The sequence below is a fragment of the Aquila chrysaetos genome, chromosome 12 (genome assembly GCF_900496995.4).
Source record: "Aquila chrysaetos chrysaetos chromosome 12, bAquChr1.4, whole genome shotgun sequence".
Classification (NCBI taxonomy): Eukaryota; Metazoa; Chordata; class Aves; order Accipitriformes; family Accipitridae; genus Aquila; species Aquila chrysaetos.
In genome coordinates, this window is record NC_044015.1 from 11,180,319 (window position 1) to 11,196,028 (window position 15,710).

General features: G+C 45.5%; 1 protein-coding gene across 1 annotated transcript in view; it reads right to left on the reverse strand.

The window, feature by feature from the left end:
• Window positions 1–1,155: 1,155 nt before the first annotated feature.
• TNN (tenascin N) overlaps window positions 1,156–15,710 on the reverse strand; it is a 34,572-nt gene continuing 20,017 nt past the window's right edge. The window contains exons 8-18 of the mRNA XM_041127955.1: window positions 12,613–12,876; window positions 11,332–11,595; window positions 7,787–7,917; window positions 7,135–7,267; window positions 6,115–6,266; window positions 4,909–5,005; window positions 4,049–4,216; window positions 3,192–3,355; window positions 2,460–2,599; window positions 1,704–1,772; window positions 1,156–1,377 (exon numbers count right to left, since the gene is read on the reverse strand). Coding sequence (XP_040983889.1) covers window positions 1,736–1,772; window positions 2,460–2,599; window positions 3,192–3,355; window positions 4,049–4,216; window positions 4,909–5,005; window positions 6,115–6,266; window positions 7,135–7,267; window positions 7,787–7,917; window positions 11,332–11,595; window positions 12,613–12,876 — 1,550 coding nt within the window. The 3' untranslated portion in view covers window positions 1,156–1,377; window positions 1,704–1,735. The remainder of the gene's footprint in view (window positions 1,378–1,703; window positions 1,773–2,459; window positions 2,600–3,191; window positions 3,356–4,048; window positions 4,217–4,908; window positions 5,006–6,114; window positions 6,267–7,134; window positions 7,268–7,786; window positions 7,918–11,331; window positions 11,596–12,612; window positions 12,877–15,710) is intronic.

Sequence of the window (15,710 nt, forward strand, 5' to 3'; positions counted from 1 at the left end):
CGGTATCACCGTTACAGAGCTGGGTATTGCAGCAAAACACGGGGTAGTAAGAGGATGTGAAATTTTTATGGGACTACCCCAAGCAGCCTGAGCCTTGAAAACAGAACAGACGTTTCCTTAAGTCAAACAAACTGCATCATCTGAGCAGTCCCAACTTCTAAAGCTGTAGCACAGACTCTGGTTAACCCCCAGAAAGTCTTTCCACAGAGGCCAGCTAGATACAGGGACGTTTCTCCTGCACTAGTAGCATGAAGAGATGATGCCATCCTGTGGCTGTTCGGAAATACTGACTTCCCACAGCGGTTTTCCAGCAGCCACCACTTTGACTGCCCTTCATGGTGAAAGAGGGGCATGTCATTAGGAGGGACAAGTAAACCCTCCTCAGAAACTGCAAATAAGGCGTCTCATTTGCCTTTATCTCTGAAATACAAAGCTCATACCGCTCAAGAGAATATTCTCTACTCTCGCGTAAGATTCAGCTGTAGAAGAGAACCATGTTTTGTCTCTGCACAGGAAAGAGCTGCTGGCAGCAATCATGCTTGCTGCTTTTTAGAGCATACGCTTACTTTTAGAGGGGCCGTGTGTGAGGCTAGTCCTCCGGTCCCCCTCAGTCACCTTCCTCATGTCTACACTGTGCCCTTCAACTGAACAACATAGTGAAACCTGTCCTTACCTACAGACAAGTGGGCAACAGGGAGAAATCACTTCATCACCCTCATAGTTTTCCTGTGTCCTTCTCTCACGCTCTTAGCACAGAGCCTGCAAAACACTTCAAGTGCAATTTTCCTTTCCTCTCCTCCCTCCCCCAAACCGGGGCTTGGATATCTTAATGCAGCTCAGATGAATCTTTGCCTGCCCACCCATGCAAGAGGCACGGCCCTGAAAGTACTATGAAGAATTTAGTACTCGCCTTCGAGATGACTCTCTAGTTAGGTCTCCTCAGCCAGGTCCTAGCAATTATAGATCAATTAATTGCTTTGCAGTATTAAGTCACAAAGAGATCATATAGTCCCCATCCCTGTTTTGGAGCAGACTCCAAAGACCTAATCTTCACAGCCCTGGTCTGGGTCTGGGTATTGCTCCATCTCCGTAAAGAAGGCTTAGTTTAAATAGGAAGAAAAATAATTCTGCCACCCAAAGCAAAGAAGACAGAAATATTTTAAGAGCTCCTTTATTTGCAATTTTATTACTTCCCCCAAAGCCTGGGAAGGATTCTTTAAAATGTATTACTCAGCTTAGCATTAGGATAGGAAAGGCCATTAAGACATAGGACAATCACGTTCCAATCTGCTCAGACAAGGAAGCCTTTGAGCAAGCATCATTTGGTGAGATCATACTTCTTCCTCGGCTGTTGCTGGTAGTCCAGAATTTTAATATCTGCTCAGGGAAAGAAAATAAAACTCACCTTTATGGCTGTGAGGAAAACAAGCAGCCAAATGTGAAACCATGCACTGGGGCCCAAGGGAAGGCATGCAGGATCAGTTTAACTCTGAGATGCTCGTTTTAGAGGCAGATGATAAGCATTATCATTTCAGCATCACTAGCTACCACACTGCTAATGAAAAAGCAGAAGGCGTCAGATGGGACAATCAGATAGAGAATTATTTTTATGGTCTGTAAGCAGCCTCTTAGGCAAGGAGTACGCAAGAAGCGGGTTTGAGATAGGGGGGCAGAGCTTGGAGGAGTATAGCCCTTACACTCACCCTGTTCTGGGCCTCACCCAGGAGTGTGAACATTAATTTATTGCATGTCTCCTCAGGCTTTTCTTCAGGCTGGGAGACAAGAAGAGACAAGCAAAATAGAGAGCAGGATTTTAACCTGGAGAGATGCAATACTGGAGGTTGAGGAACCCAGACTACAGACCTCATCTGGATTAACAAGCCTTGCCAGTAGCCTGACATTTCCCAAAACCCAGCTCTTTGACTGCAGGAAGAGTAGGGAATGTGTCCCAAATGATGAGGGGAAAGGAAAAGAGGACCACAGACCAGGACATGGAGAGGGGATCATCTCAGGAAAATTCTCTCTCATGTAAGTTAGACTATTATATTTTAATGGGTTCAAATTTAATTTTTTTAAGTCTGAAGTGGATGGCACCAGAGGACAGAATTAAGAGGAGTCAGCAGCCTGGGTTTTCAGAAAGAACAGCATGTGTTAAAGCTTGTTTTATGTAAAATTCATAGAAGTTGCACATATTGGATCAAGCAGGTCCTTGTCATGTTTAGCCAACCAGGGGAGCTACAAATGGGATGCTCCCCACAAGCCCCCTCCCAGTCTCTGACAGATCACCCATCAGGAGCTCCAAAGGCTGGAAGCAGGCTGGGCTGCAGATCCAGAGGTCCCTGGGTGCACATTGGTCAGCGATTGTCTCCAATGTATTGGAGAAAGCTATCTGAATCTAACTTTGTTAAGAAATACTGAATCATTATCTTCGGGGTACTGCACAGCATTCAATTTAAAACCTGATCTCCTTCCTCTTCCCTGGTAGAGACCTATTCTTCCTCTCCAGGATTGGCTCATTACTGGGAGACTGAGGACGGATCTTCATCTCGGTAAAAGGGATGGAGAATTCATGGCCTTTCCATGGCTCCCAGTTCACACCCTGGGAAGAGACCAAGGAATTTCTTTTACTAAAGCACCCAGACCAGGTGTTAGAAGTCTACCACTGCCCCCCTCTAATACCATTTAACCCTCCAATAGACAGAGATGCTATTGTTCACCAGATTTTGACTGTAATTATAATCAGTCTTCTAGACACTCCTAATATAAATCAAATCTCTATCCAGTTTGGAACACAACAGGACGGAGCCATCTTCAAGCCCAAAATAAGCCTGTACAATGAGATGCATGCCAACGCATGCACTGAAAGCCAAAGTATAGACTACATGAGACAGTGAGCCAGCATCCTAGCATGGCTCCTAGTGAGTGTTCTTTTATGTGTTGCCCTCAGAAATCAAGACAGCTCCACCTCTAGTATCTCTGCCCACAAGAATCAGGGGACCATGAGCTCAAGTCCTCTGGATCCAGGGAGTACAGAGCAAGAGCTATAAGTTTCCTTATGGATCATTTTCCTTTCAAATGAAATTAATTAGGATAGCCTGGGCAATCTCTCCTGCTTGAATGAGAGACATCCCCCCATGTGTTTTCTCAAGGCTAGGGAGAAGAGCGAACCACCACAGAGCTCTGACACTCACCTCGCTGTGCTTGCTGTCCCCATATTTCCCATTGAGGTTGGCCAAGTGGCAGTTCTTGTACCACCATGCACCATGGTGTGTCAGAGCACAGTTGCTGAGAGCCACATCATTGTCTCTGTCCCACGTTGTGAACTTCCAGCCATTGTGGTAAGTCATTGCATCCCCTAAGGGAAGGGATGAAAGACACGAATAGGAGTAAGATACTACAGTTGCTCAGCCTGAGGGCTTATACACCCTTCAGGCAGAACACAGCAGGCCTGTCAGGGGAAAAACAACAGCACAAGATAGGTCTGGACAATAATTTCTAAAGGGCTGCTATTAGAGAGCATGCCCAAGGGCTGCATTCTCCCAGCGGAAGATCTAAACCTTATGGCAAGAGGATATTAAAGGATAAGTGGAAGACTATGGATACAATGGCAATGGTAAGGATTTACCACTGGCAGAAACCAGCACCAGGATAGCTACTGCTGTTAAGCAAAGTCCCATCCTGAACAAAAGCCACTTTTTTGCACTTCTCAGCTGGGAAGGCCCAGAAGTTGCTCCCCCATCAGCACAGGTTACCTCATGGAAATGCTTCCCAGCCTGCCTTTTCAGCTGGTGTCTCACTGGGTTACAGAGCCCTCTCTTCCCCATGAAAAAGCAACTGTTTCTCCTGTCTTCAGCAGGAGACAGGCCTGTGGGCACACTCTCCTCAGTCTTCCTAGGAAGTACAGACTTCTCTCCTCAAAGAGTCCCACATCTGATCTAACCTGACCCAGCAAGCTCCCTCCCACGCTACTGGCAAAACAAATACCCAGGTCCCAGCATTTGCTTCCCTGTGCTAAGCAGAGACAGCACAAGTACAAGGCACTCCTCACCAGCATTGCCTCTGTAATTCCCCACCGACAGCCTGTATCTGTCCCTGCTCGAGGCAACGTGGAAGAAGTCATAGACAGCATAGACAGATTCACTGGCTGTCCGCAAATCCACCCGGAGCTCATAGTGGATGGGGCTGCTGCTTGTGAGATTGTGCAGCTTGTCAAGACCTAGAAGAAAAAAGAATTACTCTTAAAAAGGAAAAGCCTGTTCACCTTTGCAGTCCTAGACTCTCACCCTGTGGCCATTTTTGTTAAATCAGCTATTTCCTGCCTCCCTCCCTCCTTGATGCTGTCGTGACATTTTGCCAAGTTTATGCTGTCTTATCTCATTTTCTGGAAAGAGACAGCAGTATCAGAAAAAACAAACAGCCTAAACCCGCACAAGACTGGCTGTAGTGCAACATTATTTTTCCCGGAACGTTTAAAGACTCTTGCTCCAAAGGCCTTGACCTGTTTAGTGCTGGATTCTCTGATCCACACAGAGTTCACTAACAGAACAAGACAGACAAAAAATGACCGAGTACACCAAGTTTTGTGTAGTATCCTGGTCTTTGCATTTTCACAAATGCAGTTTCTTTATTTCCCCTCTCATAGGAACACACAAGCCTGAAATAAACCTCTCCAGAGTTTGGCTTGCTCTGGGACTGCTCCAAAGCCCAAAGATGTCAGTGGAAATACTTAGTGGGCCCTAGAAATCCCTCAATGCTTCACTGGCATTTCTAGGGAAGACACAAAAGCTGACAGTTCAAGACTGCAGGCTTGGGGGGGGGGGGGGGTGGCAGGCACAGGATATTTCAGCATTTACGTGCTTCTACAAAGCTAATCTACAGCTCTTCACTGGTCACACCCATGCACTGTACCAAGCCAAAATTCCCCAGTGGGATCTCCAAAGCCTTCCACATAATTTTTCCAACGTTTGTAGAAATCCACCTCGCCAGTGCTCCGTCTTTGAAACACCTGCAAAGCAAGGATTGCTGAGTGAGAGTTCATGACAGGTTGAGGAGAGACAAGGAGGATGGGGATGAGAAATGTTCATCCTGATTCAAACACAGACAAAAAGGTGAAGCATTCAGGAACAGACAACTCTAGCTGATGGTACACCGTGCCTGAGCAGGGTACACACAGGAATCCATTTCCATTTTCTGACTGCACATAAGCACTGGGGTGAATGCTTAGTTGTGCAAATTTTACAGTTTACTTTCCACAAATGCCTATGGACAGCACAAATCTGAGTGTGATCTAAACACTTGGACAAAACAGGCTTAGAGACAAGATCCACAAGACATTTGTGTTTCTAAACTTCACCAAAATCAGAGAGACTTGGGCAGTAACACACAACTATTTATTTCAGTGGAGAAAAATCACTTATCACTGAAAAAGAAAGGTGAAAAATGGAATAAAGATATTTTTATTCAGCTGTTTAGGGAGATAGCTATCAGAGAACCCCAGATTCACTCCTTCATGTTCATACACATTCCCTACCTCAAAGCATCTGTGCTTCTGCCTCCAGATTCCTTTGAGCCACTCAACAACTACCGTGTGGTCAGGATCCAGGTGCATGCTCACAGCACTAGCATTTAAAAGACTAACAGGCATCAGCTGAACTGCATTAACTATCTATACATATAACCTTATACTGTGGTCAAGATAATATAGCTTAGTTAACTCATTATGAAAGGCAGTTAAACTAAGCTGTACTACCTCATCTTATGACACAGCTGAATCCACCCTCATAGACAACTCCCATGTCCCAACCGGCAAGAGGTAACACATTAAGCTGTCATAACTCAGTCATTGCCCTCAATCAGCAATAATATAAGCCTGTGTGGCATTCACGGCCAAACAATGAAAAAGCCTTTGAGCCATTCAGCCTCCCACAGCATTCCTACGAACAGTCTGAGGGGGTACATCAGCATCCACTACCCTTCCCAAAACATGCCACTCCATCAAGGCAGGAGCTGAAACACAGTAGTGCAGTAGAGCAAAAGGAGCCTCAGCTAACACCAGTACCAGGTCCATTTGATTACATTCATAAAAAAACCAAAAAGAAGCAGAGAATCACTCACTATCCACCCGCCTCCATCAGTGGTCATGTCACAGTACACCTGCATTGGCCTGCTGCCATCCCCATTCAGGTAAATGGTGTACATGCCGCTGGAGGCATTTCCGTTCTGCTGCATCTGGCTGCAGTCCGCAGGATACGGGTAGAGGAAGCTAACTGTGAGAAAAGAGGCAGCAAAACTACACATCAGCAAAGCAGGCCATAGAGCTGGAGGAGGCATTTCACACCCTTAATCTCCTAAGGACAATGGTACTGGAAGAGAAATAAAGAAAGCAGCAGCCCCCACTGTGTGCTCACACAGTGCCCAGTTACAACAGCAGGTTGCTGCTGGCAGCCTTCCCCACTGCCTGGGAGCTGGCACATGGATGGGGTGGGTGGGTCCCCAGAGGCTGCAACAGTTGTACTTTTGCATCACAGTGAGAGCAGGAAGAGGAGCCCTTGTTTGTGAAGGTGGGAGGGACAGTAAACAGGGACTTTAATTTCTCTGCATTTCACAATTTGTCCACAACTGGCAACCCCTGTGGGCACTGGCACAGTACGAGAGGCTTCCACAGCAAGCTGGCTTGAGATTTTGTTTGATGTGCTGCCGTTCTGGTGTGCATTTCCTGACCTCTGAAAACAACCTGGGCGGCTACCCAATGCCACAAGAGTACTTAAACAGCTGTGCCCTACCATTACCAGGATGGTGCAGAAAGATCTCTAGCGTATCATCATCTCTCCTGCCCACTGGCAGCTCACCAGCAGGCTTTGTCCTGCACTTGGCTAGCAAAGTTTGCCAGCAGCACTGACCAGCATGGGCAATCTCCCCTCACACTATCCCACCATGTTTCCAAGCCTCCAGATGGTGTGTCTTAGGATGGACACCCAGCCAGGACACATATCATTGATTTGCTAGATGATTTGCTTATGATCACATAGTTTCTCGGTGCATCTGTAGAACATGAACTCCATCTCTGACCTCTACCATAAAGCACAACAGCTGCAGAGTACAGGTAAAAGTGCAACACCTAAGGCCAATTCCTACCTGTTGAGAAGGTACTGTCTGTCTTTCTGCTCTGGCGATCTCCCTTATAGGCCATCACAAAGATAGTATATCTCACTCCTTGTTCCAGTCCTTCCAGCACAAACCGTTGTTCACTAGGACCAAGCTGTACTTCCTGCCAAATAAAACAGATCAAAGGTCCACACAACTCTGAATAGCATTTAGCTTTTCTGTACCACGGTGCCTCATACTCAATATGCATTTACAGGCTTTTCTTGTGTAGTTTAGACAGGCACATTCACTGTATATCCTTGAAACATGGAGTCCATCTCCTCAGAAGGAATATTTGGGGCAAGGTCTCAAGAAACACTGTTAGGACACCCTATCCCTGGTGAGTGCTGCCCTTACAGGTAATAACAAGTTAGAAAAGTGAAGTGAAGAAGCAACCATGTTCTTGCACCTGGAGATCTGTTGGGAAGAGGCATTCCACTGTCACAAAGTCCCTCCACAGCTTCCACTCATGACAGTAGCACATCTCCTTCCTTAAGCTCTCCCTCCCTGGGCTGCGGATACTATAGATTCCCTCTCACAATTGTTTTTCTGTGGTCCATATATCCACAAGACCAAACTGGCAGAGCCCATAATCATACGGGTGATTTCAGTGGGGTCTGCAGGATAGAGGAATTCACTGTACCTTGCTTGTGCCATCTTGACCCTGGTAGGTCAGAGCGTAGCCATCAATCTGTGCTGCAGGAGGAGTCCAGGTAACCACACCAGTAGAATGAGTCACGTCTGATACACGGAGGTTCTTGGGAGGATCAATCTCTATTGGAAAAGAAAATTCAAGTCCCATTGCATAAATGAAATGCAACTGCAGTGCAGGGCTTGGGCTGAACTTTCAATGCTTGATCCTGTTAACTGGGAAGTACAGAAGTCGCCCAGTGACCTTCATAGCCAGCAAGCAGCAGAAGCCTAGACCAAACATGGCAAGGTCTGCTACAGATCTGGTCTGGGATGTTTTGTGAAGCCCTGCAATTGGCTCAACTGTATAGGGCCCAGGAGCTCCTGACATGTCTGCCTGAGAAATCTGCATCAGGCATATCTCTGAGGAGCATTCACGGATAGGTCAGGTTTGGGCTTTACGCCCCAATCCTGGAGCATGGCCCTAGTGTGGCCTGCTGAGAGCCCCTACACCTTGTTTCCCTACAGCAGATGAAGAATGACTTCACAAGCTTTATTGTCATGCTTCAGCCTTCTTTAGTAAATGCAGGAATACAAAGAAACCCACAGCTTTACAGTTTAGTCTGTGCTGTATATGGGACACCAGCTCTTTCACTGACATCAAAGGCTTAGCCAGACTTTTCCTGTGCAGTCAGACTACCCAAGTTCAGCACGAGGAGAACAGAATTATTTTTAAGCAATGCCAGTTTACAGCAGTTGTCAAGAAACATCTTATGAGATACCCACAACAGGGCTGCAGTGCTTCCGTTAGGATAAAAGCAATTTCTGAAGCTCAGTTGGAAGTAACAACAATGGAAGCAGCCTCTCCCTAATTTTCATCCTGTGCTTGCTATATTCTATATATTTTGGGACCAACTTAAGGAAAACAATTTAAGGAGTAAGGTTTGTCCAGCTTTCCAAGTTTTAGAGAGAAGGTTCTTGGTGGACTGTGTTGGCCTTCGGGGAAGAGTGCTCCAACCCTGAAGTACATCTGAGTTTATAGCAAGCTGTAACTGAATAATTCATCTCAATTCCCTGCTCTTCCACAAACCTCCCTGGGGGACTATGGGCATGTCATCGTCTGTAAACCAGGCAACAACACTTCCCAGACCTTGAAGAGCACTATGAGGATAAGCATAACAACAGTATAATGCATCAGTGAAATATTACAGTTGCGAAAAGGCCACAGAGAAAGACAAGGCTAAGCTATATCTTAGATAAATGAGTGGAGCAGTGTAGTTTCTCCCAGGAAACGCTGCACTCCTCCTGCGTAGGGTTACCGCTTAAAATAGATACAAAGGCAAAGAAGAAGAAATCAAAACACCAAATAGAAGGAGAATAACAGGGACAGTAACACCGAAGTTCACGCAGCATGTTGTTTAAAACACTGGCTATTCACTATAAGTGAAGACCACCTTTCGCTAGGGTCGTGAGTTAAGCATTAGTTCATTATCTAATGAATTCATGTGTCATTTGCGAGACCACTAAACAATTTCTTTTAAGTAAAACGACCCAGGAAACTTACAGTAGCTCACTGCATGTATACCTCCCGCTGGACAGAAGAGGGAGCTAAAAGGTACCAAATCCATCACGAGAAGTAAGGGATGGGAAGGGCAGCCTTAGAGTCTACAGTTCACAGCACTGCTCTTAAAAGGCCAGTCAGCAGTTTCCACGGGTGCAGCGGACCACCGCAGAACAGCTCCCTGCCACAGCCGGTTTTAATGCTAAGGAATAATCAGCCATCACCTTGAGTAAGAAAATGTTTTGGGTTTGGGGGGTTTTTTTTGGTTGTTTCCTCCCCCTCAGAAGTTGTATTATTTTAGCAGAAGTGTCATTACTTTTGGAAATGTAACATACACACACACACAAAAAAAAAAAAAAAAAAAAAGTATGTGGGGGGTTTTTGTGCAGATATTTCAAAAATATTCCTACTAATGCTAAATGCATTCCCTCTCCCAGCATTTTCACTTCATGTGAAACTTCCAGGTGTCTCCATTTTCATTCCAGTTCAAAAAAACATTTCAATTTGCTGAAACTCTCCTTGCATTTCTAATTCCAAATAGGTTCAGTCTTTTGGCCTCAAGAGATCTCCATTTGTCCCCACCAGCTGCCCTCAACCTCTGTAAGCACTGGGGAGCTGTCTGGCATCTTGCCCTAAATCTAAGCTTCAGCTGCTCATCTCACACCAGCTTGATTCATAAACTAGGAAAAAGTACCTTAGCAAGGCCAATGAATACAGAGTGCTGTTGACAACGTAGAACTGGAGTAAGATAAGATAAGGTAAGGCACCGAGGCACAGCCATCTTCAGACTGAGGCCTCAGGACTAAAATATCAAGTAGAGATACAGGGAAGAATGATTGTGCAGAAGAAGGTCCAACTGAAATTTGAGGCTATGTCAAACCTAAATTCTTATGAACCTTAAGAGAGATCCATTAGACCAGTTATTTGGGAGCACGTATGGCCCTGGAGTCCTGGCTGACGCGGATACAGTGAGGCAAAGAAAAAGATGTGAGAGACTGAGGCAGCACCAACACCCTGCTCCCCTTTATCAGCCTCTCCCACAAATATCTCTTCTTGAGCTTTGAGGTACCAACAAGGTGTAATGCTTCTCTACATTATGACTGAGGAAGGAAGTCCTCGGTAAAAGAAGCAGCCAAGGGAGAACATAATCATAGCTAATTCACCATGTGAAACTACATTCCTCCTTCCATAGCTACAAAAATCACACTCCAAGATTTCCACAGGTCACCCATGAGAGTATGCCTGCCCTCTTGCTCTCCTTGCTTCTTTTCCCTGCCCAGATACAAATAATGCACACCACATCTGGCTCCAAACTAATCAGGATAGCAAGACCTCTGTCCTGTCCCATCTCTCCCTCATTCCCAGGAAGTGCTAGCAGCGTACCCTGCCAATCAGTCTTCAGCCTAGCTAAGCAGCCAACTTCTGTAAGCAAAAACCTTGATTATACAAAAGGAATTACTGATAGTTAAGAGACTTTATCCAGGCTCAAACCATTTGCTACCCTTTCATGTTTTGGGAGATGATTAAAATAGGGGTGTTTCCTTCCAAGTCTTGATTCATTGATAAATACTATTCTTACCAGTGACACTAGTTGAACCATTCTAAGTTTAGGCAGGATTCAACAGCAGTAGTGTATGCTATGAGGCACAGCTCAGCCACACCTGCAAAGCTTAGCATACCTGAAGACCAAAAAGAGCAGGCAAAGCTGATAAGTGAGGACTACAGTGCTTTAGCAAAGTGCTGTGAAGCTCACACAAGGCTGATAGTTTCTGAACTAACGAGGCAGTCATTAGTTCCTAAAAGTTCTCTAGGCTTGGCACCATCTCTATCTGAACCTTGAAGGTGCCTGTAGCATGGATGTCCCCACACCACAGGTGACCAGAAAGACAAACCAATGTCTAGTATATGCTCTGCAAGAGGCCAGAAGAAAATGGGACAGAAATTGAGATGACTTCCACAACAGTGTCATGCAGAAGCACAAAGATTCTCTGGAATACCTGTCACTGCCTCAGTGCTGAGCCTCTTGCTTTGCCAGGTTCCTTTCTCTGCCCAGAGGAAGATGACATATTCAATGCCAGGTTTCAGTCCTGTCAGAGTCATCGTAGTCTCATTCTTTCCCACTTCCATCTCCTCTGTGTCATCATCAACAGAGGTGTAGTTCACCATGTACCTATCTATGAGAGCCTGGACCCTGTCCCAGGAGATGGTGGCAGTGTCCTCTGTCACTTGGTCAGTCACCAGGTGAGCTGGGCTGTCAATTTCTGCAGGGACAGTTAAAAGTAAAGAACACAGGCTGTCATAGTCAGGCTGTACTGTGACACTGTGACACTCCTTGCCCTCAAAGGCCTTGCCAGTTTCTTCCTTTTTCAAGTCCTATTTCTGATCACACATTGATTGGACCCACAAAGCTGGGAGGTGTCAAGGTCTGAGGTGGTTCAACTGGGGTCTGTCTTTAATCCTTACAGGTGTTTTCCTAGGGAACAGCACAGCCAGTCCTGACCTGGACAGAAGAGAACCTTTGCAAAGCAAGGTATTGTTACTTTCTTGTTTTCTCATGGTCACAAGCCTCCGAAGCTCACATACATGTCACCTGTCCAGAAAGTGAGAGAACAACCAAAGCTCTGTTGTTAAGAGACCAGGATGACCCAGGTACACATTTACTCATCCTTCTTCAGCAAGTCCCTGACCTAGAGCATGGGTCTTGTAAACACTTGCAACTGCTTGCAATGGATTCAGATGTTACGCTTTAACAGTGTTCTCATAAACTGGCAACCCTCACACTGGGCAGATCACTACACCACCTTAACCAGGACTGGCCGCACAGGCAAAAAAGTCCTGGTAAGAACAACTGAGGAACCAGGATTAATCATCCTATAGCAAGAAAATGCATCCTGCATGCTGTTTCTTTCTGCACTTCAATTTCTTCATCTGCAAAAAGGAACTGAGCATTTCCCTATTCCATGGTGAAGGATAAACAAATTAACCAATTAAAATAAAACAAGACTGTACAAATACACAAGCGACACTGATGCAAAGGCTTCATTTTCCCTAATCCCTATTAGTATTCACAACACAGCCCATTTATAGTACATACAGGTAATTAGAATGTCTCTGTGATGATCTTGAATAGGTTTCACAGCAAGATGTACTAACCTGAAGACTTGATCTGTTAAGCCTGAAATCTCCCTCTGCTGTGAAACTGTCTTGGGATGCACTTATTCAGTGTTAAGGCAAAGCTGGGCTGTAACTTATACTCTTAAAATCTATTGCCCACTTACTTGTCACAGCCTCAGTGCTGGCCCTCTTGCTCTGCTGTTCTCCCTTTTCTGCCCAGATGTAAATGACGTACTCCATGCCTGGCTTCAGTCCTGCCAAGGTAGTGACATTCTTGTCTTTCTCCACCTCTCTCTCCTCTGTGTCCCCATTAGCTGAGGTGTAGCTCACTCTGTATCTGTCTATTGAAGCCTGGACTTTGTTCCAGGAAACAGTAATTGCATCCTCTGTCACCTGGTCAGCCAACAGCTCAGTTGGGCTGTCGATTTCTGTAATTGAAAGTCATAATTATTAGAAGTTTTAGTACAGTGCTGTGGTAATCACAATGGTCTAAAGACACAGACAACACAAGTTTTATAGGCAGAGGTAGTATGTTTTATTAGACTATCAAATATATTTGGGAAAACAGATGAGCTTTGGGAAACGACTGTATGCCCAAAGACCTAAAAAGGGCTTGCATGCCCAAAAGCTTGCTTGGTTTTTACTCCAGCTCAAACTGGTAAATCTAATAGAAGTTTTAGCTTTAGCTATAAACTATGTTTTGATCATTGTCGTGGTTTAACCCCAGCCAGCAACTAAGCACCACACAGCCGCTCACTCACTCCCCCCTACCCAGTGGGATGAGGGAGAAAAATCGGGAAAAGAAGCAAAACTCATGGGTTGAGATAACAACGGTTTAATAGAACAGAAAAGAAGAAACTAATAATGCTAATGATAGCACTAATAAAATGACAACAGTAATAATAAAAGGATTGGAATGTACAAATGATGCGCAGTGCAATTGCTCACCACCTACCGATCGATACCCAGCTAGTCCCCAAGTGGTGATCCCCCGCCCCCACTTCCCAGTTCCTATACTAGATGTGACGTCCCATGGTATGGAATACCCCGTTGGCCAGTTTGGGTCAGGTGCCCTGGCTGTGTCCTGTGCCAACTTCTTGTGCCCCTCCAGCTTTCTCACTGGCTGGGCATGAGAAGCTGAAAAATCCTTGACATTAGTCTAAACACTACTTAGCAACAACTGAAAACATCAGTGTTATCAACATTCTTCACATACTGAACTCAAAATATAGCACCGTACCAGCTACTAGGAAGACAGTCAACTCTATCCCAGCTGAAACCAGGACAATCATGCAGTGTAAATAACTGACACTTAAGCAAGTCCCATTGGATATCACCATTTGTGGAGCCAAATCATTTTGTACTGTTGGATACAGGGCAAGGTAGATAAAACTGCTTGCAGGTGCTAGGTGCTAACTGCTTGCAAGTCCTGCCATTCTTCACACATTGGTAAACAAACTTGCATGTCAGTGCCAAGGTGGCCGAGCTTTGGCAGGGCCAGTCAGCCCTCTGCCCCTGCACAGGGTGAGCTGGGCTGCTCATTTCTGTAGGAACAGTTAGGATTGAAGAACACTGGTTGTCCCAATGAGGCTACACTTACTCCTTCCCCTCAAGGGCCCTGCCAATTTCTTCCACTTCTCATCCTTTATTTCTTATCAAGGATGGGCCTGAACTACAAAGCTGGGAGGTGCCCAATTCTGAGGTATTTCAGCTGGGGTCTAGGTCTCCTCCTTACAGCTGTAACAACCGGGCTTTTTGTTGGGGAGTGACAAAAGCACAGCCAACCCTGCACAGGCGGAGAGGAAAGCCCATGCAGAATATGGTGTTACCATATTTTGCTTTCTGAAGATCACAGTCTCTTGCCTGGGTTGCTCTGGGAATTAACCCAAAATCCAAATCACCTGCTCAGAATCTCCATCCGAAATGCAGCTCTCCTGGAACAAGATTATTTCTCACCAAAGCAAAACTTCCTACCTGTCACAGCTCTGATGTCTGCTGGGCTCCCCTCTCTGCCCAGAGGCCGGTGGCATACTTTTTGCTCGGCTTCAGTCCTGTCAGAGCAGTGATGCTCTTGTCCTTCCCCACCTCCATGCCCTTTGCGTCCCCACCAGTTGTGTTGTATCTCACCAAGTACCTGTCTATCAGAGGCCAGACCACACCCCAAGAGATTGTGACTGTGTCTTCTGTCAGCCATCTGGCCACTACATGGACACTAGACTGGCAATGTTTTCAGAGAAGGTTTGAAGGTGAAGAACCAGGCAACAGCACTAGTAAGGACTATGTTCACATTCTCCACTAGAAAAAAGCCACTTTCAATCTCCTCCTATTATTACAACCATTCCCCTGCCCTTTTCACAGATGGAAACATGATGCTAGATTTCACAAGCTTCAAGGCACTATCACAATGCAGCCTGCAGGAGCATGGCGCTTTGAGGACAGCCCAACAGCACGTAACCTTTACACAGAGCACGTTTTTTTGTTTTGTTCTTTTTTTCTTCACTGAACTGCTAAATACATCTTAGCAGCCTGAGCAATGAAGGACTTGCAGACGCCTCTCAAATTATTGGAGCAGCATTTCTTATTCTGGCTTATTCTACTGCAGGCTCTAAACTCCAGGGTACAAATGCACAACCACCTAACAGCCACACCGTAATTTACCACACACCAGCTTAGCTGCACTATGATTTACCACACATTAGCTACAGTAAGAGTTGTGATTTTCCACCCATGTGTACTAATCTCACCCCTTTTGTGAGACGAAAATACATTACTTCTCATTTTAATGAAAGATGCTGAGGCTCATTTGTGTCACCCTAGAGTGGGTGCACACTGGGAACGTGCATTTGAATAATCACAGCTCAGCTAATTAGCAGTATCAGATGCTCACCTGTGGCAAGAAAAATCAAGTGAATAATTTTCTTGTGTGATATGAAAATCCACTAATATGAAAATCAAGGTTGCTCTTTAGTTATAATTGCACTGCAGCTGGGTATGGGCTGTGCCTGTATGCATATGCAGTGCATTTAACTCCTTAACTCCCTGGGTGGTCCAGGAGCTTCCCAGCCAGTCACCTGTTTCAGTAAGAACATGGGCTGGCTTGAGACAATGCACCAACTTGAAAGCAGGTGATTGACTGAGCTTCATAATTAAGCATTTGACTGATCCTTACTGATGTCCTCTGGGTGAGAACTTCAGACAGTCCTACAAATTCCCCGAGGCAGCTCCCGCTGTGTCTAGTCCGATTTCTACACTTAAATGTGTT